Source organism: Ochotona princeps, chromosome 7 (assembly GCF_030435755.1).
Source record: "Ochotona princeps isolate mOchPri1 chromosome 7, mOchPri1.hap1, whole genome shotgun sequence".
Classification (NCBI taxonomy): domain Eukaryota; kingdom Metazoa; phylum Chordata; class Mammalia; order Lagomorpha; family Ochotonidae; genus Ochotona; species Ochotona princeps.
The window spans coordinates 25129161-25153875 of NC_080838.1; the positions used below are offsets into that span (position 1 = coordinate 25129161).

At 39.3% G+C, this 24715-nt stretch overlaps 2 protein-coding genes across 2 annotated transcripts in view; one reads left to right on the forward strand and one right to left on the reverse strand.

Moving 5' to 3' along the window:
* Window positions 1–2515: 2515 nt before the first annotated feature.
* On the reverse strand, window positions 2516–23938 carry C7H4orf33 (chromosome 7 C4orf33 homolog). Its single transcript, XM_004588156.2, has 6 exons — window positions 23853–23938; window positions 13121–13310; window positions 9295–9355; window positions 5745–5796; window positions 5425–5624; window positions 2516–2659 (listed from the first exon to the last, which is right to left on the reverse strand). Exons 2-6 carry the CDS (start codon window positions 13299–13301, stop codon window positions 2554–2556), a joined length of 600 nt encoding a protein of 199 aa, XP_004588213.1. The 5' UTR covers window positions 13302–13310; window positions 23853–23938; the 3' UTR covers window positions 2516–2553.
* Window positions 23939–24003: 65 nt separating this feature from the next.
* The window catches only part of SCLT1 (sodium channel and clathrin linker 1), a 204244-nt gene continuing 203532 nt past the window's right edge, over window positions 24004–24715 (forward strand). The window contains exon 1 of the mRNA XM_058666848.1: window positions 24004–24389. Within this exon, the coding sequence (XP_058522831.1) occupies window positions 24356–24389 (34 nt within the window). The 5' untranslated portion in view covers window positions 24004–24355. The remainder of the gene's footprint in view (window positions 24390–24715) is intronic.

The following is a 24715-nucleotide window of genomic DNA, read 5'->3' on the forward strand; positions in this document are numbered from 1 at the left end:
GAATCTGACTGGGCTTGGGTTGCCTGGCCCAGGTCCTGGGACCTGCCTGTGAGGTTGGTGTTGGGTTTATAAGCCTAAGGGGTGGGAGATCTGGCTATGCTTGGGATGCCTGGTCTGGATCCTTGGACTCACCTGCAAGAACATGTTCTGCTTAATGAAAAAAGCGGAGCAGTAGACATTGTAAAAGGAGAATATGGTAGCTCAGATGGTGCTGTAGCAGAAGAACAGAACTAACTGGACAACTATCTCAAACAGCAAAACCCTCAGTGAATGGAACCAATGGACATTCGGAGAGTGACATCATCCCAGGATCAGTCAAATCGGCAGTATTTCAGAACTATCCAAACCACTTGGCCAGAACCCTTGGAATATGTACACATTGAGACTCTGGGTTGATATGAGGTGGCGGTTCCTCATCCCAGGGTACTGGGATATGTGGAAAGTTGTGAGTGGTTTCCCCTTTTGTCTTTCCCTTTCCCCCAGAAACAACAAGAAGAAATAGCAAATTTGGAAGCAATTGAGTTCACTGAATTTTCCCTAAACCTCGATCCTTCCCATCCTGATTAATCATGTAATCATTATAAAAAAATAAAATTTATAAAGAAAAAAGAAAAAAGTACATAAATTAAATGTAAAAAACTGGTATATATAAATAAATTATGTACAAACTTCACAGTTTGTAGTTTGGCAATACAAATCTATTACAAGTATTAACTATTCTGCTGTTTGGAACCCAGCATCTTTGTCTTTCTACTTAGCCATCCCTGTCTTATTTCTTCATTGTTACAATGTTGTTAGCATACTATCCTCACTATAATTTCTACAATTATGAAAAAGAAGAGGAAGGGCAAAGGTCTATAGCTTTATAGCAGCTGATATTCATCATGTTTAAACTATCCTTCTTGAAGTCCTAATGTTTTACGCACATACAGTCATGGATCACTTAATGATGGGATATGTCCTAGGAAATGTATCATTAGTCAATCTTATCATTACTTACATAAACCTAGATGATACTAGGCCAGTCATTCGACTTGGTCACATAATGCAACCAGAAGTTGTGATAAACATGAGAAGTATTAGGTTACTGTTAGTACAACACAGTGCTATTATAAGTGTTTATAAGTAGGACAGTTACACACTAAAATAATTAAAAGTATCGTATAGTAGGTACAACAATCAATAAAATTCTTATTTATCAGTAAACATTATGTATTGCACATGAAAGTCTGTTGCTATACTTCTATTTGACAGACATAGTAGGTTTGTTTATGCCACAATCACTATAGACATGTAATGCATTGTTTCATAGCAATATGAAAGCTACAATGGTACTAGGCAATAGATTTTCACAGCTCCATAATATTATGGGACCATAATGTTACATGTCATCTATTGTTGATTCACACTTCATTTTGCAGTACAAGACTAGACTTAGAGCTCACTGGATAACCCAGTTTACAGCCTTTCTATCTAAAAAGAAAGTGAAAGAAAGTCTACTAAAACTTCAACTTCTGATGAAAAAAAAAAAAGTAGAGAAAGCATACTATTAAGTAGATGACTGGGGATCTCCATAACTACTAAAGCTGACCGCCAAGACTCCTAAACGCTGAGTTGAGACTGTGGAAAAACCAGATTTGATGGAAGAACTCACAGACTGTCTACCAGACAGCTTCAACCTCTGAAGCATTATAACACACAAACTCAACAACAACAACAACAACAAAAACTTGAAACTTAAGTCCCAACCACATTCCTGAACCTCCCACATGGGCATGCATCCCATCCATCTCAGCTATGTAAACAATATTAAAAATGAAAATGGAAAAAGTTAAACTGGAAATTAAAGAAGCTTGCTTTAGTGTAACATCTTGAAATTTTTTTTTAAGCCTTGAGAACTCCAGCAGGACTACCTAATGCTTTCAAAATAAGATTCAGACTTTTAAAATTGTGTTTAATAACATTAAGGAAATGGCACTGACCCGTAAATACAAGTGGAGCCTGTTGCTTGAATCTAAGTCTACCATTCAAGCAGAAATGGGCACAAAGCAGCTGTTTGATTAACTCATATATCTTTTTTTTAAACTCTGTAAGGACTTCTGATTCAACTGAAATAGGTCATTATTTTCTACTGACTTAAAGAATAGTAAGAAGATTTCTGGTTTTACAGTTACTATATATTACTACATGGAGTTCAAAAATGTTCAAATAAGCTATCCCAGTCTTAGACTGGCTGAGGTTTAAGGAAGTGGGAAGAGAAATAACGACTTCATTTGACAGAGTCAGAGATCAGAGTGATAGAAATACAGAAGGAAGGTTGAATCTATGGATACCTGACTCCTGGGCGAAGTGACTTTTAGATACATTTGAACCTTACTAATGCAATAAAGTACAAAATTTCTATTTTCTTAATAATACATGATTTCTATAGAGATATGATATTTTCAGTGACATCTTGTTGAAATACATTCACAGTCTTAAAAAAGATTGATACTTATCTTTGGTTTACCTTCAAACATACAGCGAAAAAAGACTGATGTAATAATTTACTCCTTAGATATCACATTTTCCCATTAGCCAAAGATCTGAAACTGGTTGTTTCCATTCTTCTCCAAGTACAGTGTTAAAAGTTAAAGGTTTAAAGTATTCTAGACGATGGCTAGTGGCAAAGAAAACAAAGGTTGGATTGAACGAATTATGCATTTACAAAATAGTTGCTCTTAGGGGTTTTTTATTTTGTCACATGTTTGATAGAACAACATTCTATTTCAAAAAATAACAAAGGCAACACATATTCTATATGCATGATTTTTCCCTGTAACCATCAAATACTCAGTTCTGAAAACATTCACCCATATTTCAAAGCCTTTGATTCTGCAAATAGCAGCCTCATAGCTGAAGGGAGAAATAAAATTAAACTCTTACAACTCAACTCACTTGATAGGCTTAAAACTGTTTATCCAGAACTATACCATTGTAACAAATGCATATATTATACTATTGTAATAAATAACTATACTAGTGTAATAATAATATAGGGAAAGTCAGTGGGGGAGGGAGGATTTAAGGAGTGGGTAACGAAAATCCCAGAACCTATGGAACTATATCATAAAATAATAATAAAATGAAAAAAAAAGCCAGCCAGTTTAAAAAAACACATTGTACTCTTACTCTTGTTTTATATTCAAATTTTTAAATAATTTATATAAGTCATATAAACATTCATTTTTTAAAAGATTTACTTATTTTTATTGCAAAGTTAGATATAAAGAAAGAAGGAGAGATAGAGAGGAAGATCTTCCATCCACTGATTCACTCCCCAAGTGAGCCGCAATAGCTAGAGCTGTGCCAATTCAAAGCAGGAGCCAGGAGCCTCTTCCTCTCCCGTGCAGGTACAGGGTCTCAAAGGTTTGGGTCACCGTTGACTGCTTTCCCAGGTCACCAGCAGGGAGCTGGATGGGAAGCAGAGCTTCCGTGATTAGAACCGGTGCCCATATGGGATCCCAGTGTGTACAAGGAGAGGACTTTAGCTGCCAGGCTACCACATTGGGCCCTAAGCATTCATTTTAAAAGATTCAGCTCCATATTAGAGAATAGGTTTATTCACACTTTTTTTTTTTGCCAAAGCAAGTAAGGTTATTTACCATCTTGTATGCTAACAAATCTTCTCATTTCAGAAAACTACTTAACTACTAGGTTTCCAATAATGTAAAATTGGGGAATCTACATACAAGAAAGTACCAGCTGGTAGAGCTGCAGCGACATGTCACAGGCGAATGAGTCCTGAGTTAGTTTCAGCTTCTAGCTTCCTATTTTATTCTGCCCACCTGCCAAGATGAACTAGTCTGAGTCAAACTATGAATCCCAGATTATGGGGTTAAGGAAATGACAGTTAAGGATAAGAAGGAAGGAAGGAGGAGGCCGGGCAGAAAGAGTCAAGGCTGGGGAGAAAATGAAGCAGAAAAGTGTGTCAGGCACAGTAAAGGAATATGCTGGAAAATAAAATTGAGTGAAGAGCATGACAGGGAGGGAGAGGTGGGTAAAGGGATAAGGACAGCATATGTCCACACTTGGAGTATAAACTCCAAGAGTTGAAAGGCAGGTAGGTCAGCCTCTGTCAGGCTCTTCTAAATATTGATACCCAATACCACCAAAAACAGATACAGTAGAGGAATCACAGGTTGACCCCAGAACAGCATCTGGCTTTCCTCCCTAAAGGAGCAGTCTTAGTAGCAGTGCAAAAAGCCTTCCTAAAATTGGTCAGAGAGTTAAAGTCTCTCCTGGCAACAGCTCCAGGTTTAAGGAGACAATATTTAAATTAGCAACATTTTGGAGATATCTTGGTTTGAAAGCCTGTTGCCCTAAAGGGGGTGATATCTCTTGTAATCATCTCATAGGCATAGTTCCCAACGAACACAACTGCTGAAGGGGAATCTCAAAGCCAAACACTTTCCATCATGTATTTACAGTTCATTCAAAATTACTCAGTTCATGGGGCTGGCACTGCAGAGCAGCAAGTTGAGCTGCCACTTGGCAGTGCTGGCATCCCAAATCAGAGTGCAAGTGTTGAGTCCTGGGTGCTCTGTTTATGATTTGGCTTTCTGCTGATGTACCTGAGAAGGCAGTGCATTATGGTCCAAGAACTTGGGCCCCTGTTAATCATTTCAGAGCCCCGAATGGAGTTCCTGGCTCCCAGCTTTAGCCTGGTCCAACGTTAGCTTTTGCATTCATTTGGATAGTGAAGTACCAAACAGAGGATCTCTTATTCATTCCTCTCTTTTCTCTTTTCCTTCTTTCTCTCTCGCATACACACACACACACCCACTCCCAATGTCTGTCATTCTGCCTTTCAGAGAAGTAAATAAACAAATCTTTTCGAAAAATATTTAGAAGGCAGTGGAAAAAATCTACAACGCTTTAATTAAAAATATTTTAAATTACTATCCTGACATAATTTCCCAAATAAAGGTCATTCATTATTTATCATATCAATGTTACCTACAAACATACTTGATATTTTTTTCCCATGAGATTATTGGGAGAAAAAACTAGAAAGATAACTGAAGATAAGATTTTCTCACAACAGGTAAAAAGATTTATTACCTCTTCATTCACTCCGGGAAACTCATGTCTCTTACCATTTACTTCTAAATACTACCATGAATAAATTTGCAATTGTATTTCCACATTAGCTGTTGCAACATGTACTAAACAAATCTTTTCACATAGTATTAATGGGGGAAAAAAGTGTTCTACTAGCAGTAAGAGGTGAGGTCAGTCCATCAAAGTATTTAAGACTCTCAGAAAATGAAGGACTCCACTAGTCCTATACACACATGGTTTTCTTTGACCATCAAATGTTACCACTGCTCTACCAAGAACTAACTCTTAGTTGGGACACATCCTCTATTACTTACTACTTACAAATCGGGCTTTTGTCCTTCTTGCAACTCATGCTGAGGCACAGGGTACAGAGCTTCATAACTTCTCTTCTCTTTTGATCCATGAATTGCATATGAATTGAATTTTGTTACATTTGGTGGAAAATAATTCCAAGGAAGATAAGCTTTGCCTTCCCATCTTGTCTGTGCTCTGGATACACTGAAGGATAAAGCAAGTTCTTGCTACAGCAGCGATATGTGAAACACAGAAGAGAAGTTAAAACCTGTATTTTATACATACCTACACACTCACATACAGTGCTTGCGAATTTAAAAATTTTGTCTCACACTTTCTGTACTTACTTTCCACACGTTTCTTCTTCCAGACAGTAAAAGCACTAAATGTTGTCCATGGCTGTCAAAATTAAGGTTCTTTGTGAATATTTGAAGGGAAAAAAATGTCATGTTCTTTACTACTATCCTTCACATCTAGAATATGCGTGCTCATAACTGAATTTCCAAATAACTGAGAGATGTAACACAAATGTGAGACAATTATAGGGATGGCAATGTGTTCATTATTTACAGATGACCTTCTAGATTTTGCGATATTCCAAACAGTTGCCAGCATGTGCATAAGCCTTCATAACCAAGATTGCCTCTTTTTGTAGACAAGAAAGAAAGAAAGAAAGAAAGAAAGAAAGAAAGAAAGAAAGAAAGAAAGAAGGAAGGAGAGAGAGAGAGAGAGAGAGAGAGAGAGAAAGAAAGAAAGAAAGAAAGAAAGAAAGAAAGAAAGAAAGAAAGAAAGAGAGAAAGAAAGAGAGAAAGATTTAAAGTAATTCATTTAGTTAATGATACCAGAAAGGGATGAGTGATACATTATTCTCTTATTTTTTAATTTTATTTTTTTAATAATGATTACATGGTTGATCAGGGTGGGAAGGATTGAGGTTTAGGAAAATTTGACTGAATTCTTTGCTTTCAAATTTGCTATTTCTTGAGGTTTATCTTTTTCAAAAAATAAGGTTTCCTAAGCAGGGATCATTTCTAAGCCTGAATCCAACAAGTCCACTAAAGTTGTAAGAAAACTATCTTGAGGCTCAGTAGGACGACAGAATATACAAATACGGACTGCCTGAGACTAGCAAACAGGCCCAACACTTTACGGGTCGATTGCCCAGTTGCAAATTAGCATGTATATTCTCACACAACTGTCCTCAACCTGAGTCTTGTATTTGCCTGTTTTCTATCCTTAGTTCAGATACCATCATTATACTTGCAAAAAGAAATACATACAATTAAAAAGGAAATTCTAACAAGAGTTTTTAATTGGGCTTAGCCATGTATGCAAGGCCCAAAGGTTCTCATGAAATAAGCTTATTGTCTCTGGAAAGAACTGTATTAAACATTCCTATACAAATGGTCTTTCGTGAAATTTTCAGGAAAAATTTTCTTCAGTAAAGTATTCTAACAGAAAACAAGTAATCTTTTTCATCTCAGCCTCCTCTGATTATTTTTATTATTATTATGTAGTACTGGGAATATCCTAGGATGAGTAAAAACTCTCACAAATTAAAATTATATTCTTCCTGTTGCTTTCCTAGAGGCCTATTAACTTTTATAGGAAGTGAATGTTGGAAACAAAAATCATGATTCTTCCTTATTACCTATTCTTAAGTATGTGAAACCAAATTGCCCTGAGGAGTCTAGCACTGAAAATTTATTAATTTCACTTTAGTCATAAAGTGATGACTACTATGTAATAAAGTTACAACTGACAGTCAAACTTCAGAATTCTGAGATTGACGTTTGTTTCTTTTTTCTGGGCAACTTACATTTCCCATCTGTACAATCAAAATAATTGCAAAGCAGTTGAAATTTTCTTAACCTTCAGGACAGTTTATGAGAATTTCTCACCTTTTCAAGGAAAGATTTGGCACACTAGTTGAAAGATGCTACATAACATTTTGTAATTACTACTCATAAAATGCACGTGCTGTGGTAGACACCTGACCCAGCAGTTAAGATATGACTTGTAATTTTCACCTCCCCTATCTGCTTGTACTCAATTCCTGGCTCCACTCCTGATCCCACCTTCCAGCTGTGCATATCCCCTGGGAAACCAGCAGCTGATGGCTCAAATCATCAGGTCTCTTCAACCCGCATCAGAGACCCTAACAGGGTCCTAGGTTCCTGGCTAAGATCTGGCCCAGCCTTGACTATTGTGATCATCTATAAAATGAACCAATAGATGAATCTATCTCTCTCTCTCTCTCTCTCTCTCTCTCTCTCTCTCTCTCTTTTTCTCTCTCATTGCCTTTCAAGTAAAATAAAGTAAATAAATGCTAACAGCTAGATTTTTTTTAACAGTACAATTGGTGGGGGTGGGGGAAGAGAAAACAGAAGGATACCTTAAAATTTCACTTAAATCCACTGTTTGAGGCTTACTGGCAAGCACAAGAAAACAAATGCTATTAGATACTGATATCTACAGGCATTTTCAATGAATAATAGTAGGGCACAGGTTAAGATGACAGTTGACACATCCTGCAGTGAAGTGCCTGGCTTAGCTACCTGTCTCTAGCTCCTAACTCCAGCTTCCTGCTAATGCTGCCCTTTGGGGGGAGTGATGAGTCCTGCAACCCACCAGAGAGATCAAAAATAAACTCCTGTCTCTTAGTTTCAGCCCCAGCCAGGACTGTCAGGCAGGAATTTTGACAATGAACCAGTGTATAGGGGGAGGCTTCTCTCGTCTCTCCCTCTGTTCCCCAACTCCAGTTAAAAAAAATTGTAGGAAAAATTTAAAAGGTGAGTTTTGTAAAGTAAATCTCAGCACTATAAAAGAACATGTTGCTTATTATATGCCAAAATAAGTTTACTATAATTTAGGTGACAGAAGGGTATTAAGTTTATTTTTTTCATGTCTATTGGAAAAAAGGAGTTTTTCAACCAAATAAAGAGGCTGTCCAAGGAAATTGTTAACCTGAATAAAGAAATTGAGGGTAGTATTTTAATAAATCTGGGAAAATACATATGTAATTTAGTTTTTATTTCTGAAACTGAATGCAATAATAATACAGAATATGCTCAATAAATGAATCATTAATAAAGGAAGGAATATACAAATATATACTATGTCAGAAATAAAAGTAAAGATTTGTATAATGATTTTAAAATGCCATAAAAGAAATATTTTCATTAGATATTTCTTTTTTCAAGATTTATTTATGTAATTGAAAGTCAGAAATACAGACAAAGGGAGAGACAGAGATAGAATGAGACCTATGCATGGCTCACTCCCCAGATTGCTATAAAGGCCATGGCCGACCCAGCCAAATCCAGGACTCAGCAGTCTCATTTGGGTTTCCCACATCGATAGCAACGGCCTAAACACTTGATTCATTCTCTGCTTTTTCCTAGGCCGTTAGCAGGAAGCTGGGTCCCAAGCAGAATGGCCAGGGTACAATCCAGAGCCCTTACTAGGTGTTGGCATCACTGCTGGCAGCCTTACCCACTATACCACAACAGAAGCCCCAATATATATCAATTCATTATCTTGATGCCTCCCTTTATTCATGTAACAGCTAATACACAACAATGCAAATTTTTAGAGTAAATAATTAGGAAAAGGGCTTTGTTTTATGTTGATTTTCATTTTTAAAAAATAATATTTGTATATGAATTAGAAAAAATAATTGAGTGAATTAAAATTAGCAACAGAATATTTGCAAATGCTGAGAATATATTCTAAATCTATACATTATATATGAAAGGTAAGCAATTATATAAAAGTGTATGATTCAATTATTGGTTTCTCTATTTGAAGTTAGTGAACTCTTACCAGAACCATATAATTTGTCACTAGAAATAATGTGTTCAAATCATACAGTAATATTTTTTAATATATACTTACGGACAAAGTTCAACTTCTAAATACTGCTCACTTGCATCATTCAAGAAAAATGCTTCAACAACTATTGAAAACAGAAATGACATATTGAGAATTTAATTTTGCTTCAATGATAAATGATTGGTATATTTTTAAAGAAAAATGAATTTACTAATAGTTAAAAACACAATACTATCTTTAAGAGAAAAAGGAGCAAAGACAACAGACATTCCCTCCAGGAAAAGTACACAGGAAATAAATCATCGTTATAAATCTCATGTCAGATTGCCATAAATTTAAAAGATTAAGAGGCTTACTACTGAAGAGATGGTAAAGAAATAGCTACCATCACATAGACCTTGAGCCAATAATCATCTTCTAGGAATTTATCCGAAAAGAAATAATCAGACAATTTGAAAAAGAGGTTAGTACTATTCAACAAAGTAGTGTTTAAAAATTGAAAATGATCTAAAGGAACATTTCCTCTTCTATAAATAAATCTATCACATAAGAGAGCTGCTGCAGAGATTATATTATAGAATACAATACAGACTTTAAAGTCACAGACAGAGTTATACATCTGTGCACATGGGAAGATATCTATGGTATGTGATAATTAGCCTGCATAGCAACAATGAAATGCACATGAAATTAAACTGTGCCTATGTGTCTGTGCCCAAATGTCTTCAAATTATGCACTCAAGTGTTAAGACTGGTTATTTGTGATGGTGGAATAAAGGTATGTGACCTTATTTTTTTATAATTTATAATTTGTATAATTTTTCTAAGTATATATTATTTTTAAAAATTATTTAACCATGAAAATAGTACCTCTTTTCAAAATAATTAAAATAATACAAATACACATGAAATAAAAAATCCTTCCTCTCCTCTTTGATCTAAAATTTATCAGACTTTTCCTATGCTTCTACAAATTGTTTGACTTGCTTAGATTGAAAAAGATTAATACGGTACCATATCTCATGATAACTTTATTTTTTTGCATAAAATTTTTCAGTTGTATTCTATTTTATCTAGTTTTGTTATATATAAATAGATACCAGTTTTAATTTTCTTTAATAACACTTAATTCTTGTTGTTTCTATGAAGATATTTTCTTTACAAGAGATGAATATTTAAATCAATAAATTCTTAGTAAAGCATGCTACTCTCCATACTGTGGGTGAGTTTTATTCAATCAGTCAGAAGTCTTAATTTAAAAAAAAAAAAAAAGGCTGATCTCCAGGAGATGAATTTTGCCAGCAGTGTTCAGATTTTAACCGAAACTCAGCTCTTCTACAGGCTTTCAGCCAGCCAGCCTATTCTGCAGAATTTAGACTCGCCAGCCTCCACAAGGAGCCAGTTCCTTAAAACCAGTCTCTCTTTCTCTCTCTCTTTTAAACACACACACACATGCCTGTTGGTTTTTATTTTCCATAACTATTTTAGAAATGTTTTTGCATTTTCTCCATATTAAACACTGCATCACATTCTAAGAATAAATTAACGGCTCACAATTGAATTAAACGCTAAAGTGAAAAGTTTTTTTGGGGGGAAGTGAATGTGAAGTATGGTTACAAAAAAAACACAAGTATTAGATTAACAGAAGCAGTTGAGGGGAAAATTATTGACTATACCTTAAAAGATGGGACAAAGTGAAAAATGAAAATGATACAAATGGCATTCTGGGGTAAAAAAAAAAAACAGCACAATCAAAAGCTTACACTTAAGAAATATTGTTGCTTATTTAAATAACCATAAGCAGCCTGGCATTAACTCAGCAAAACTTTCAATGCAGAAATAAAAGGCAGTGCCACAGAGAGAATGGGGCCAGGCCATGCACATTGTCATGTAGAGTTCATACAAAAAAAGGCAAAACTTTTCTTGCGGCATTTGGAACCTGATTAGTGTTTAGGTCTTCTTTTAGTTAGATCGCTTTGCCTTCTACGTTAATAACATACTTAATGAGAATTACACTATTTGGAAGATTATGCCCTAACCAAGATGATGAAAGCCTAAACTATAGCAAGGATTGTAGGAATAAAAAGGAGATACTGACTTAAACAAACATTTAGAAAGTGAAACTGATAATCTTAGTAACAAAAAAAAAAGTCCAAGTCTGGAAAATGAGAGGGAAGGACATCATGGAGAGATGTCGTAATGTCTAGATAGGTGATTTGGTGAGTGTCATCAATTAAAACTGGGGGACTAGAAAAGTAACAGGTTTATGTCAGCAGTAGATAAGTTCAGTTTAAGATTCATTGAAGTTGGTGTTTAAAATACTTAACAGGTAAGTCACACTGGTGTGTATACCTTTGGAAAGTTGGCCTGTACAAATTCTGTATAAATTAAAATATGCTTAATATGCTACAAAAAATTTTTTGTCACATTAATAAAACTTTGTGCTATGCAAATGTTACTGAAAAAGTGAATGCCAGTAATGACTTAAGGGTTATCAAGGCTTCTTTGAAGAAGAGAGACGTGAATTAGACCTTGGACTAGTTACACTAGAGTCTGGGAGAACTGAAAATTACATCTTTGAGGACATGCATGAATTCTAAAATAATGAACATTTCAGAAGAGTTGTTGATGAAGGGGGCCAGCATTGTGGCACAGTGAGTTAAGCCATCAATTTTGATGCCAGCATTCCAAGTCAGAGCGTTGTTTCAAGACCTGGATGCTCTGTTTCCAATTCAGATTCCCTCTGCTACATCTGGGAAGACAGTGGCAGATGGCCCAAGGCCTTTGGCTACTGTCACCCATATGGAAGACGAGGATGGAGTTCTGGGCTTCCAGCGTGGTCCTGATCCAGCCCTGGCTGCTGCAGCCACTTGGGGTGCAAACCCATAAGTGGAAGATTTCTCTCTCAGTCTCTCCTTTTTCCCTGCCACTCTGTCTTTCAGATAAATAAATCATTTTTTAAGTTTTTGATATAATAAGGTGGCCCAATCCATGATTATACGGAAAAATTAGAGTAAGAGTTAGAAACTTATCTTGGTTTATAACCTGGAAATGTCCTCATGGAAAACATTTCAGAAAGATGAATCTGGTAGCTTAATTAAGATGCAGTAAAAGGGCATCATGAAACAAATCAGAAACAGTGTAATTTCACAGCATGTCTTTAATCTTGTGAGACTGTGTAATTTGATATGTGAGATCACTTGTTAGAATAAAGTAAAAACTATATTTCATTTTGCATTTTATAATGATTGCACAATCAATAAAATACAAACTTACAAAAACATGATTTAAACATTTAAAGTGACAATTTCAATATAGTTGGACTAAACTATTATTTTTATTGGAAAGCCAGATATATAAGAAGAGAAGAGACAGAGAGGAAGATCTTGTGGCCGCAATAGCCAGAGCTGAGCTGATCTGAAGCCAGGAGCCAGGAGCTTCTTTTGGGTCTCCCACATGGGTGCAGGGTCCCAAGGCCTTGGGCCAACCTTGACTGCTTTCCCAGGGCAAAAGCAGGGAGCTGGATGGGAAGCGGGGCCTCCGGGATTAGAACCGACGCATAAAAGGTGAGAACTCTAGCCACTAGGCTACCGTGCTGGGTCTGAAATGCTGAACTCTTAGGACAGGTGATAAAAGTTGAGAAGGAAAGAAATATGGCAGCAATTAAAGATGTGGATTTGCAATTACAATTTTTCACTGTTCTAGTTACATAGTTGAGGTCCCATAGGTAAAGCAGAAAAAAGTCAAAATGAGAGATTGGTAGGAAATACGAGAAACTACACATGACAGTTATGATATAGCACTTCCTAACAGCAAGATAAAATAACAGCTCTGTGAGATTATTATTACAAGATTTATATTTGCAATGAAATACAGTTCTTCCACTTACCTTCATAATCCCACAGTTCATTGAAGGGCTTTCCTGGTTCTCCTGGAGGGGCAGGTGGATCATTGAAAAATGGAGCACTAACTTCCATCATCACTCCTCCCCCGCCTGGAGTCAGCCTGACAAGAACTGGCTCATGTTTCACCGGCAAACCATCCCAGGTGTGTTCGATTTTAAAATCCATCGGAATATACTAACGAGGAAAAAAGTGTTAACATGTTAAGCAACAAACAAATGCTTCCTTTAGTTAGAAATAAAATGTTCAAAGCCAAAAGGCAGACAGGAAAGCATCAAAGTGGCAAGAACTTGGTCCTGCGAGTCAGAAGCCCCTTGTGTTGTAAACCATGGCCTCAGAATTCCGTTCTCAAACAGGTAGTATGACTTCCGGGGATAGGAAATTGCAGATTCAGACCCAGCACTCATTCTCTCATAAAGAGTATAACAAATCGATTTTTAAAAACTAGAATTTAGTCCACAGTAGAAATTATTCAGACCTAACTGCAGCTGCAAGCACCATGAGTGCGGCATCACCCTTCATCTTTCCTCGTGACATGTGCCAGAGCTTCTCCTCTGGGAATCAAGGTCTTTGTACGAAAGTTCAACTTGATTCTTTAAAAACAATAATTAATAAGTCCATAAATAAGTAGATACAGTGTTGTTAACACCTATTCTTTCTGCTAAAAACATTTTCTGGGGAAGGGATTTCAACCTTCTGAAGCTTAGTGAAGTTCAATTCTATCTTCTTTCCCTTTTCTTTTTGTCTTTTTTTTTTTGTATTGTAACTGATAAATGACTATCCCCATGGTTAGTTACACCCTTTTGTTAAAAATGTAGGGGCAGAAACTTTGAATGAAACAAGTATCCATTAACTGTTCATTGAAAAGACATAGTGTTGTATTAATAACATTTTTTTGCACTCATGAATTGGGAACTTTATAAACATTAACTATTTCATTACAAACTTATAAAGAAATTATTTTTGTTTTCATTAAAAATGAAGATACAGCCTTGTCCAAGGTCACACAGCTAGCATATTAGAAAATGAATCCATGTTAGCCATGTTTCCCCAAATGAAGTTTCTTTAGAAACCTGCTAGGAGATGAGAGTGGCATAATTCTCAAATTATATCTTACCCAGAACAAAATATTTGTTTAAGATTTATTTATTTATTTGAAATGCAGCCTAGCAAAAAGAAAGGATGAGACAGAGAACGATCGGAGAAAGATTGGTAGGTAGAGACCTTCCACCCTTGGCTTGCTCCCCAAGTGACTGTATTAGTCAAGGATAATAGGCCAGGTCAAACCCAGAAGCCAAAAAGTCCATCTGTGTGGATGGCAGGACCCAAGTCATTGGCCCGTCACCCACTGTCTTCCAAGGCACATTAGCAAGGGGCTCGATCCAATTCCAGTGCCCAGCAGCCAGGACTAGAACTGGCATATGGGATGTCAAAGCTGTTGATCTTCTGCTTTCCTGTTTTCTTTTTAGAACAGCAAAACTAAATAGTATGGCAAGGTGGAACTCTGCCTGTAAGTCATTGGAATTCCTCGTTCCTGGCTTTGGCTAGGCCATGCCCTGGGTTATTGCTGGCATTTAGAAAATGAACCAGTGGTGAAAGATCTCCAAGTGGCTTTTCTTCTTCTCCCCATCCCCCACTTTTTGTCTCTTCCTTTCAGAGATGGAAGATCTTTGTTTCTGTCACTCTGCCTTTAGACATAAATAAATAAGAAGGTTTTGATAATACCACACATTTGTGAAGAACCAATAGTATTTCAGAAGAAATGTTCAACAATACATAGTCCTCCCTATTGAAATACACTCACTGAGTGAAAAGACTGTATAAATTGAATCTGATTTATATGAAATGCAGTTTTCCTTCGTGTGGAATAATATACCTTTGTATATTATAACAAATATACATTTGTTTTCTTTAGCAGAAACATTGAGACACACTCTATAGAAGCAAATGGATAAGCCTCTAGCTCAAATTTTGCTAGTACTAAAGAATTTCCTTGCAGCATATGGAAAGAAGAATAAATCAAGATGCTAAACGTGAGGAGTGACTCAGATTGATAAGACCCCCACCATTTTAGACCCAGCGCCATTTAAAATATGTGTTTCCCTTTGTTCTCTATGTTCCCTAAGGTTTGCTTCTAGAAGTTTCATGCCCTTTGGATTCAGATTTTGTTCTCCACCAACTCGCTGTAATCTCATAACCCTGTTTTCCACCAATCCGCTGCAACCTCATGGCACTGTACCTGACGGCCCCATCCACAAGTCCCTAATCACCCATATCCTTGGCACCTGCCATGGCCCTATCCACCAATCCACCCAGACCCTATATTCCCAATACCCACCCCTTGCCACAAAAAGCATGCTCCCACATGTGTGCCTTCTCTGCTCTCTCTCTCTCTGCCTTCTCTCTCTCTCTCTCTTCCTGCAGCCATTTTCCTCTCCACTGAACAAAGACCTCTTGCATGACTCACTGGCATATGGCATCATTTAATCATTTAATCTGTCATCATTCTCTTGAAAGCATATAAAGAATATGCCATTCCCCTCTCTTGCATATTGGCAATTCTTGGTAGTCCTGTCAACATATGGCTCAGTGAATAGGGAGTTCTGGCCGATCAGCTAATTTTTCGTACAATAACCATGCCCACAAGAGGACTGCATGCAAGGAAGAGATCCCTATCCTAGACAGTGGGCTTCCACTAGCATCTTTTGAATTCCCAGTTCATTCAGGCACCTGCTTTTAGGTAGGATGAAATAAACATTATCCAGGGAGTAGCTTAAGATTGAACCGCCAGTTGGGTGGGGTGCCAGGTTCCTATGTTGGAAGGTCTTGATTGGAATCACAGCTCCTCTCCCAATGCCAGGTTTCTGCTGATCAACATCCTGGGATGCAGCAGGTGATGGCTCAAGTGGCTGGGTCATTACTACCCGTGAAGAGATCTGGATTGAGTTCCTAGCTCTAGGCTTCACTCCACAGCCATTCTGGCTGCTGTGGGCATTTGGGGAGTGAACCCATGGATGGCATTTCTCCAGGGCTGGCATTGTGATGAAGTTGTCAAGCCAGCACTAGGGATAGCTGCATCCAATATTGAAGTGCCTGCATTTAAGCTTTGGCTCCACTTTCTATTTATCCCGCTAAGACACACCTTCAGAGGCAGCAGGTGCTGTCTCTGGTCCCTTCCATTCACACATGAAGCCTGAGTGGAATTGCTGGCTCCTGGATTCAGTCTGGCACAGTCCAACTGTTGTGGGCACTGAGGCTGTCACTCTGCCTTTCTATTATATAAACATGCACACACACACTTTTTTAAAAGAAAGAAAAATTACCTTAAAAAGTAAAAATATTCAACAGAGGCTAGCGTTGTGGTGTGTCAGATAAAACTACCTCCTACAACTCCAATAGCTCACACAGGTACAGTACCTAACTGATGCACATCCAAACTCCCCACTAATGTTCTGGGAAAACCATGCAAGACACCCAAGTGCTTGGGGTCCTGCCATCATATGCGAGGCCTAGCTAAAGCTCCTGCCTCATGGTTTCAGCCTGGCCCAGCTCTGACCATTGCAGCTATGTAGGGAATGAATTAATGGATGGAAGATCTCTCTCTGTCCTAGCCCCACCCCCAACTCTGACTTTCAAATAAATACATCTCTTTTTCTTGACGTATCCAGTGGTATTTACCTAAACATGATCTGCTATTTCCATGTACTAAAGATGAGTCTTGCAGTCAGAAGGAGGTACAATACAGGTTTCAAATTATATCAAAATGTAATCCTATCTGAAAGGTAGAAGCAGAGACAAAAACAGAGCCACCTACTGAGAATGAAGTAGCAAGTTGTACCACAAACCTTTCCAATATATTTTTGTCTACCTTTCCCCGTTGGGGTGCCTTTAAGCATTGTTTGAAAAATTGCTCCCTGAGAAACAGTGGCTAGAACTCAGGGAGTAGTCCTGTGGTTCAAATGCCTAAGGACAGAATATAACTGGATTTCCTAGTACAAAATGATTTTAGCTTCTTACTAGAATGACAAACATTGCTTAAAAAACAAACAAGAAAAGTACAGTCCTGCCCATGAGTTAACAGATCTAAAGAAAACATGCCCTTAGAGTTCTTCCCTCAGCCTCTAGTTATTTCCTGAGATTTAACCCCCATTGCCTTTCAATTTCTTTGTTTGCACATTGACTCATTAAGTGGTGAGAATTTTAATTTGCAATGCCCTTCACCACCTGTGCTAATGGCGCCTTGCCATTGTTTCTTCTACGCTATTCCACTTTCATTCAAACCTTTTGTACCACATAATACAATTATTCACTGTCTCCTCCCCATTGGCTAGAATGCTTATGGGAGGGAATTCCCTATTTATTTGTTTAGCAAATAAAATGTTGTAGACTCTTGATATAAAATTCTGTAAAAAATAATTCGAAAAATCTGTGTAAGTTGAAATCTTTAGCCATTTTAACACTGTAAATCAAACACAATGGGTAATTATAAACATGACACAACACATCTAGAAATGTCCTTTCAATTTATTCAGGTACCACACCAGGTGCTAGGGAACTAATGTGCAAAAAGGTTATAAGGAGTTTACACTTTATCAACCAGCTCACCACTGTAATTACCAACTGGTTTCTTGTACAGTTCAATTCAATATAGCAGAATCACTTTAACAAACCAAATTTTCAATAAATCATAGATTTAAACCCCCCAAATCACACAAAAACATGAAAGAGGTTATTATTTTTTGTTTAAGATTTATTTTTATTACAAAGTCAGATATACAAAGAGAGGAGGAGAGACAGAGAGGAAGATCTTCCATCTGATGAGTCACTCCCCAAGTGAGCAGCAACAGGCCGGTGCGCGCCCATCCAAAGCCGGGAACCAGGAACCTCTTCCGGGTCTCACACGCAGGTGCAGGGTCCCAGTGCATTGGGCCATCCTCGACTGCTTTCCCAAGCCACAAGCAGGGAGCTGGATGGGAAGTGGACCGGCGCCCATATGGGATCCCGGGGCGCGTTCAAGGTGAGGACTTTAGCCGCTAGGCCACGCCGCTATGCCATGCCGCCAGGCCCGAAAGAGGTTATATTTTTAGAAAAAGATATTGGGGCCCCAGCACAGTAGTCTGGCAGCTAAGGTCATCGGCTTGCACACGCTGGGATCCCATATGGGTGCTGGTTCTAATCCCAGTGGCCCCATTTCCCATCCAGCTCCCAGATTGGGGCCTGGGAAGGTGGTCAAGGATGGCCCAATGCCTTCGGACCCTGCACCTGTGTGGGAGACCCAGAGGAGGTTCCTGGCTCCTGGCTTTTGATCAGCTGAGGTCTGGCTATTAAAGCCATTCGAAGAGTGAATCATCTGATGGAAGATCTTTCTGTCTCCATACATCTTCCTCTCCATATCTGACTTTCCAATAAAAAATAAAACAAATCTTTAAAAAAAAAGATATTGGTGGAGCAAGAACAAAATGTTAAATTTAGTTCAGTTCTCTGCTTAGATGAGGCCAGACTCTACTGTGTTTCCCACTGTGTTTCTCAGTCCCAGCAACTAAAATCCCCTTCTTCCTGAGGTACCTCCCTGGTCAACGCCCCAGCCCACTGAGTCAGGGTAACCTAGCCACTCTGCCTCCATGGAAGTGCTCTTCCCTGATGTCTTCCACAAATAGTAGCCCACACCACAGAAGATACAGAAGGCAGAGCCTTGCCCCACTGCGATAGTCTCCTGCTATCTCCTCCAATCACGCAGATTCATCCTACCTCCTACTCATCCCCTTACCCACAACTCATCAATCGCCTCATCTTTGACCCCCAGAAGAAAAGCAGAAAAAAAGTGCAGGCCAACACAGCAATGGCCTTCCCCATTAGGGCCCTCAGCTGGTTTATGTAATATAAACTGACATAACACCATCCCTGCTCTCTGCCATGTGTGTATACTGCCAGTTAGCCCCTATCAGGCTTATGCTTCTCCTGATTAATAAGCCTGTTCTGGCTGTTCTTGTCTCCTCTCTGTCCTACTCTTATTTCCTTACAGGTATCATAACAGAGAAAAAAAATCTTAACAAATATAACCCAAACTTTTAAGTACATAAAAATAACAAAATTAAAACCAAAATCCTCACTTGCTCTCCCCACTCCTACCTCATCACTACCAAAGAAAACTACCATGAAGAAATAAATATTAAAAATCAAGGAAAAAGTACATGATACATGTCATTCATATTTCAGAAAAAAAAATTAATGGTTCCTAGAAATCAAAAGGAAAACACCAAGGCTTAAAAAAAAAAAAAAAAAAAAAAAAACAAGTAGGCACAGTCCACAGGAAAAGAAGGCGAAGCATTCCACCTCATTTACAGTGACAGCCATGCAGACGAAGCAGGGGTAGGGCTCAGATGGTAATACCCAGCTTGGGACATCCACAGCCCAGGCTGGAATAGCTGAGTTAGAGTTCCACCTGCCTTGGAACTGCAGCTACTTGCTACTGTACACCTTGGGAAGCAGGGGTTAAGTTCCAAGCCTTTGGGCTCTGTATCCCATAGGAGGCTCAGATTGAGTTCCAAGATCCCAGCTTTGGTCTGACCATGCCATGGCCATTGCAGGCTTTGGGGAGTGAATCAAGTGTATGAAGCCCTCGCTCTGTCCCTACCTTCCAAATAAACAAGTGTCTAAACAATCAGTGACTGTTTTTCACTTAAACTGATATCATAAGGTTGATATCATTTTGTGTTAGTGAGAAAACTGAAGAAATAATGCATGTATTACTCTAGGGGAAGTATAATTGCAACAGCCTCGGTGATGAGCAATATTTCAATATCTATCACAATGAAAATGCAAATATCCCTTAACGGATTAAATCTAATTTAAGGAGCTATACCTCACCTACCCAGAATGACAATAGTATAGTGATGTTAGTGGTAGCACTATTTACAATAACATAATATCAGAAGCAACTTAAATGTCCCTCAGAAATAATAAAGAAATTAAACTATCTCACACCAATGAATGTGGCAGGTGCATGCATGCAGGTAAAGTTGCTGCCTGCAATGCTGGCATCCCATATGGGCACCTGTTCCTGTCTCAGGTACTCCACGTCCTATTCGGCTCCTGCGACTGGGTCAGCAAAGCAGCAGAAAACAGGCCGAAGGTCTGGGACTCTGCCGTGTGTGAGAGCTGAAAAAAGCTCCTGGTCCCTGGCTTTGGTATTGTGGAAGCCAGAGTTCTCCGTGTCTCTCCTTTCTAACTCTTTAAACAATCAAATCTTTATAAACTCGAACTAATGAGACAGATTTGCATTTATATAAAATATACTATGAAGTGAAAAGGGTACAAGAAGTCATTTACTGAATGAAAAAGATTATTTCCGTACAGACTTGTGAGATGCATAACAGCAAGCATAGGATGAAGTCAGTGGTGGTGGAGATGGCTTCTCTGGAGGGAATACACCGGTGAGATTTGGGAAGGAGGGAGGCAGGATTATTCTTAACAGTATCTTTTTTCAATGTATTTAAATTTTACATCATGCTAGATACATGTTAAGTCCAAATGAAGGATGGGGCCCTTCAAGATTATAATGTCTATCTGTTCTATCATTTATAATAATACACATATATGCTGATCATTTTCAAAAAGACAGAATGCATATTATCAAGTCAGTCAGCCTACAATGCCATACAATCATCATCCTACATTGCAATTTTAGGGTTGGCCAGTTTTTTTTTTTTTTTCAAGATTTACCTTTATTTACTACAAAGGACTGAGAGACAGAAAGAGATCTTCCATCCAAAGCAAGGAGTCAGGAACTGCATCTGGGTCTCCCAGGTGGCTGTCAGGGATTCAGCCCCCAGGGACTCAGCTTCAGCGGCTTTCCTAGTCACCGCAGCAGGGCTGGGCCAGCAGTGCAACCGCCAGGAGGTACAGCTCACTTCAATAGACAGGCCAGCAGCTCAAGCAGTGCCTTATCCATGCCCCTGCTTCAGTGGAAGGTAAGAGTCTAAGGTAAGAAAGCAATCCCAGAAGTTTAAAAGAAGGAAGTTTTGGAAGGTGTTTCCTCAACAAAAAGAACTTGCCAGGAATATTTCTAAATTCCCCTATGGAAAAAAAAAAAAAAAGACTGCTTTTCTTTTTTTTTTTTTTACAAGAATGATTTCTTTCCAGCTGGCTCCTCCTTCCGACCCCATCCATTTTAAAAAGAACTGAAGAAGTCAGACTCAAAATGGGAGTAAACCATGCCAGCCGGAAGCAGCTGAAAAGTACAACTTTGAAGGGTTTTTTGGTTTTTGTTTTCAGGGAAAAGACATAACAAGACTGGGTGACAGCGCGAGGCAGGATAGAGCAGACAGGACAAAACAAGAGAACACAGACCAGAAAGCTCTTCCTCACAGCCGCTGTTCCCTGCAGCCAGGAGTTCCCGGGAAGCGCAGAGTCGGCCCTGCGCCCCGCCCAGACGCTCACGTGCCCTGGGGAGGCGCTTGGAGGACTGAAAGAGAAAGACAAATGTCAAGAGTCAGGGGATAAACACCTGAAGACTTCTAATCCTTCTCCTGAACTATGGGTGGTTTTCTGGAAGAAGGAAGTTAATTCAGACATACAAATCAATTTGAAAATCAACTGTAAATCATTAAGGTTACAATCGAGCATACACAGTAATTACTCATTTAGTGAATTAAAGACTCCCTGACCAGAAGCAAAAACTATCAATTACATTTCACTGAGTTTAAATTATACTGCTAAGAGACATCTACACAGTTGTTAATAATTTTGACATGGAAAGCATATTGCCTGAATTCAAATCCCAACTGAGCCAATTCCCAACTATGTAATCAGATTTGACCTTTGCTTAAACTTGCAAATTTCTATTGTTTATGCTACTCTGCACATAGCGCTGAATTCTCAGTGTCAACTGGTTAATAACTTGGTGAAATTTGTCACTAATTTTCATTCTACATAATTTCCTAGGGCTATTATTATTATTATTATTGCAGAAAAGTGTTTAGCAAAAAAGAAAATACGAAATAGTGGCTTGAGAATGGTTAATTACATGTGCAGTGCTTTCCCTCCACACTTCTTATTCCTTTCAGTCACTTTGTATTGGGGCTTCCCTCTCACAGTCACTGAGTTATTGAATTATTTCATCACGTTTGTGTCATGCATTGGAGTTGGACACAAACTACAAAACATGGGAGAATACAGGGAGACACACTCAACAGCACTAAAGCAGCATTTGCCGTGGGAGAAGAGGGTATAGAATGCAGCCGGAGATTTTACAAGGAGCAGCGCTAGGGGTATACTTTAAGCATGAGTGTAATCCTCACAACTTTGTTTCCTAATGATGAAATTATCTTGAAGGTATTCTGTTAAAACTCAACCAGTAAAGTCAGTTAACAAACATAAAATAACTACGGCTTCTATTGACCCTGGTTATTAATTTTTATGCCAACATAGAATTGCCCAGATACCAAATTTATGCAAAAACCACTCTTCATTTATAATCAGAAGATGCTCCTGGCTTTCTTCATCAGCAATATATCTTAGCAACTTGGAATAGAAGTGAAAAGTTTGGGACCATTGGTTGGATGCCATGATAAATCACAATATGGCTACACACAAGGTGTAAATTGCATAGAACGTTATGTCCAGCAAGTCAAAGCTAAGTTAAACCTTCTATTTATTAACTACACATCTGCGCTTCATGGCCAGTATTTCCAGGAAGGGAGTATCTCGTTGTTTTAATAGTGAGTAATAATAAGCCCTCAAATGAGATGCTGAACACACTCGGCCTCAGTTTTTTCAAACGTATGGCGTTATTCTGCCTATGTAGCCTTACACGTTTAGATCAACAAAATGTCTCAATCTACTGCACAGAAAGCCAGCCTCAAAAGCAGCTGCCTCTGTCTTCTTAGTGAAACTTTTGTTTAATCCATAAAGACACTACCTCAAAACGAGCACACTGGTGATTCACTTCAAACAAACATTTTCCATGGTTAGCGTTGAGATTTACTCCAATGTTTATTGTCTTTTTTTTTTAATATGAACTTTAGACTCATCAAAAACATTTTTGAAGAAGGGAAACTTACTTATTCACAAAGGTCAATTTTACTGTTTTTTTTTTCTCTTGCAAAAAGTGTAACTTTTTCTTCCTGCTTGAGGAAACAATTTCTGAAGAAATAACTGGGGAGTTTGTAGTAACCTGGGAGGATTTCCAGCCACACCCTCGATAGCACACAGCTCGCTGCCTGCCTTCTCCGGAGCCTCGAGGGGCAGGGCCGGTCGGCTTCTGGGGAGAAGCCTATTCGTACAGACACCCTCCGGGAACAGCGCTGGAGGCGGGCTCCGACCTGCCGCAGGAACCCGGCTTTCCACCCAGTGCTCAGCGTCTTACAGACCCCCACACTGAAAGCATTGCACGCTCTTCTCACGTTGCATTCTTAGAGGGTTTTTTTTTTTTTTAAGATTCATACATGGTGCTTGCTTCGGCAGCACATATACTAAAGATTCACACATGGTCATTTTCATCCGTGTTACAAATTATAATATTGCAATGACTGGGGGAAAAACCTCAAAGCAAATGGACTGCAGCAGATTCAACAGACATGCCTCGAGTGTTTTGGAATTAAGAGCAATGCCAGGACAGAAAGGATAAGATCTTCTTAAAATAATCAAAAGCGTAACTTTGCTACAAGCCAAACCTAAACAAACGCTGGGCCCACCACCTGTGGACACCAGCCCGCCCACCTGCCGCAGCGCCAAGCCGGGGACTCAGCCTGCCGTCAACCAGGTCCTCCAGGGTCCGCCCATCGCTTGACAGCCAGCCAATAGCGTGCTAGGGTTCCTGGGCGCGATGACGCGAGGGCGGACGCTCGCGCGATGACGCAGCGGCGTCACCGTCTCCAAGGAGCGGACCGGGGCACCGGTTTCAAAGTCGCAGGGCGGGCCGAGCGGACTTGGCTGCCGGCCTGGGGCTGCTCTCCGTGTCGGCGTCGGAAGCAGGGATGCCGCCTCCAGGCCGCCCGCCGGCTCCCTCGGTGCTGTCCTAGCCCGTCCGGCCCCTGGGATTCGTCTGAGCGTGAAGCGCAGTTCCCCCGGAGTGTGGCCTGGGGAGCGGGAAGGCAGCGGGCGCCTGAGAGGGCTGCGGATGACACCGCTCGCGAGCTGCGCGACCTCGCCATCCCTGCCCGAGTTCTGTTCTCCCGCAGAGCGAGAAGGTGGTGAAAGCGCCAAATTAAACCTACCTCGACATGGCCACGGAAATTGATTTTCTGAGAGATCAAAGTAAGCTCCTTATCTCTTCTTCCCACCTTTTTTTTTTTTGGAGAATTCATACTACATAAGGTTTACTGTCGCTCTTGAGGACCAGCTAATGTTTTTCGAATGCCTGTGCGGTTCATGGAGGTTTGTGAGAACTTGACGAAGTTAGCTGCCGATGAGTGTGGTGGTCCCGGGGAGGGTGTGTGTATCCTCAACCAGAGCCGTGTGCTGCTTGTGTGTTCCTCAAGCTCGCAGGGGACTGTGCTAGACGCTGGACGGGATTGTGATGCTGCTCTCATGCTCTGAGGAGACGGCAGGGCTGCTGGCCGGCCAGGGTTTCCAAGCCTGCA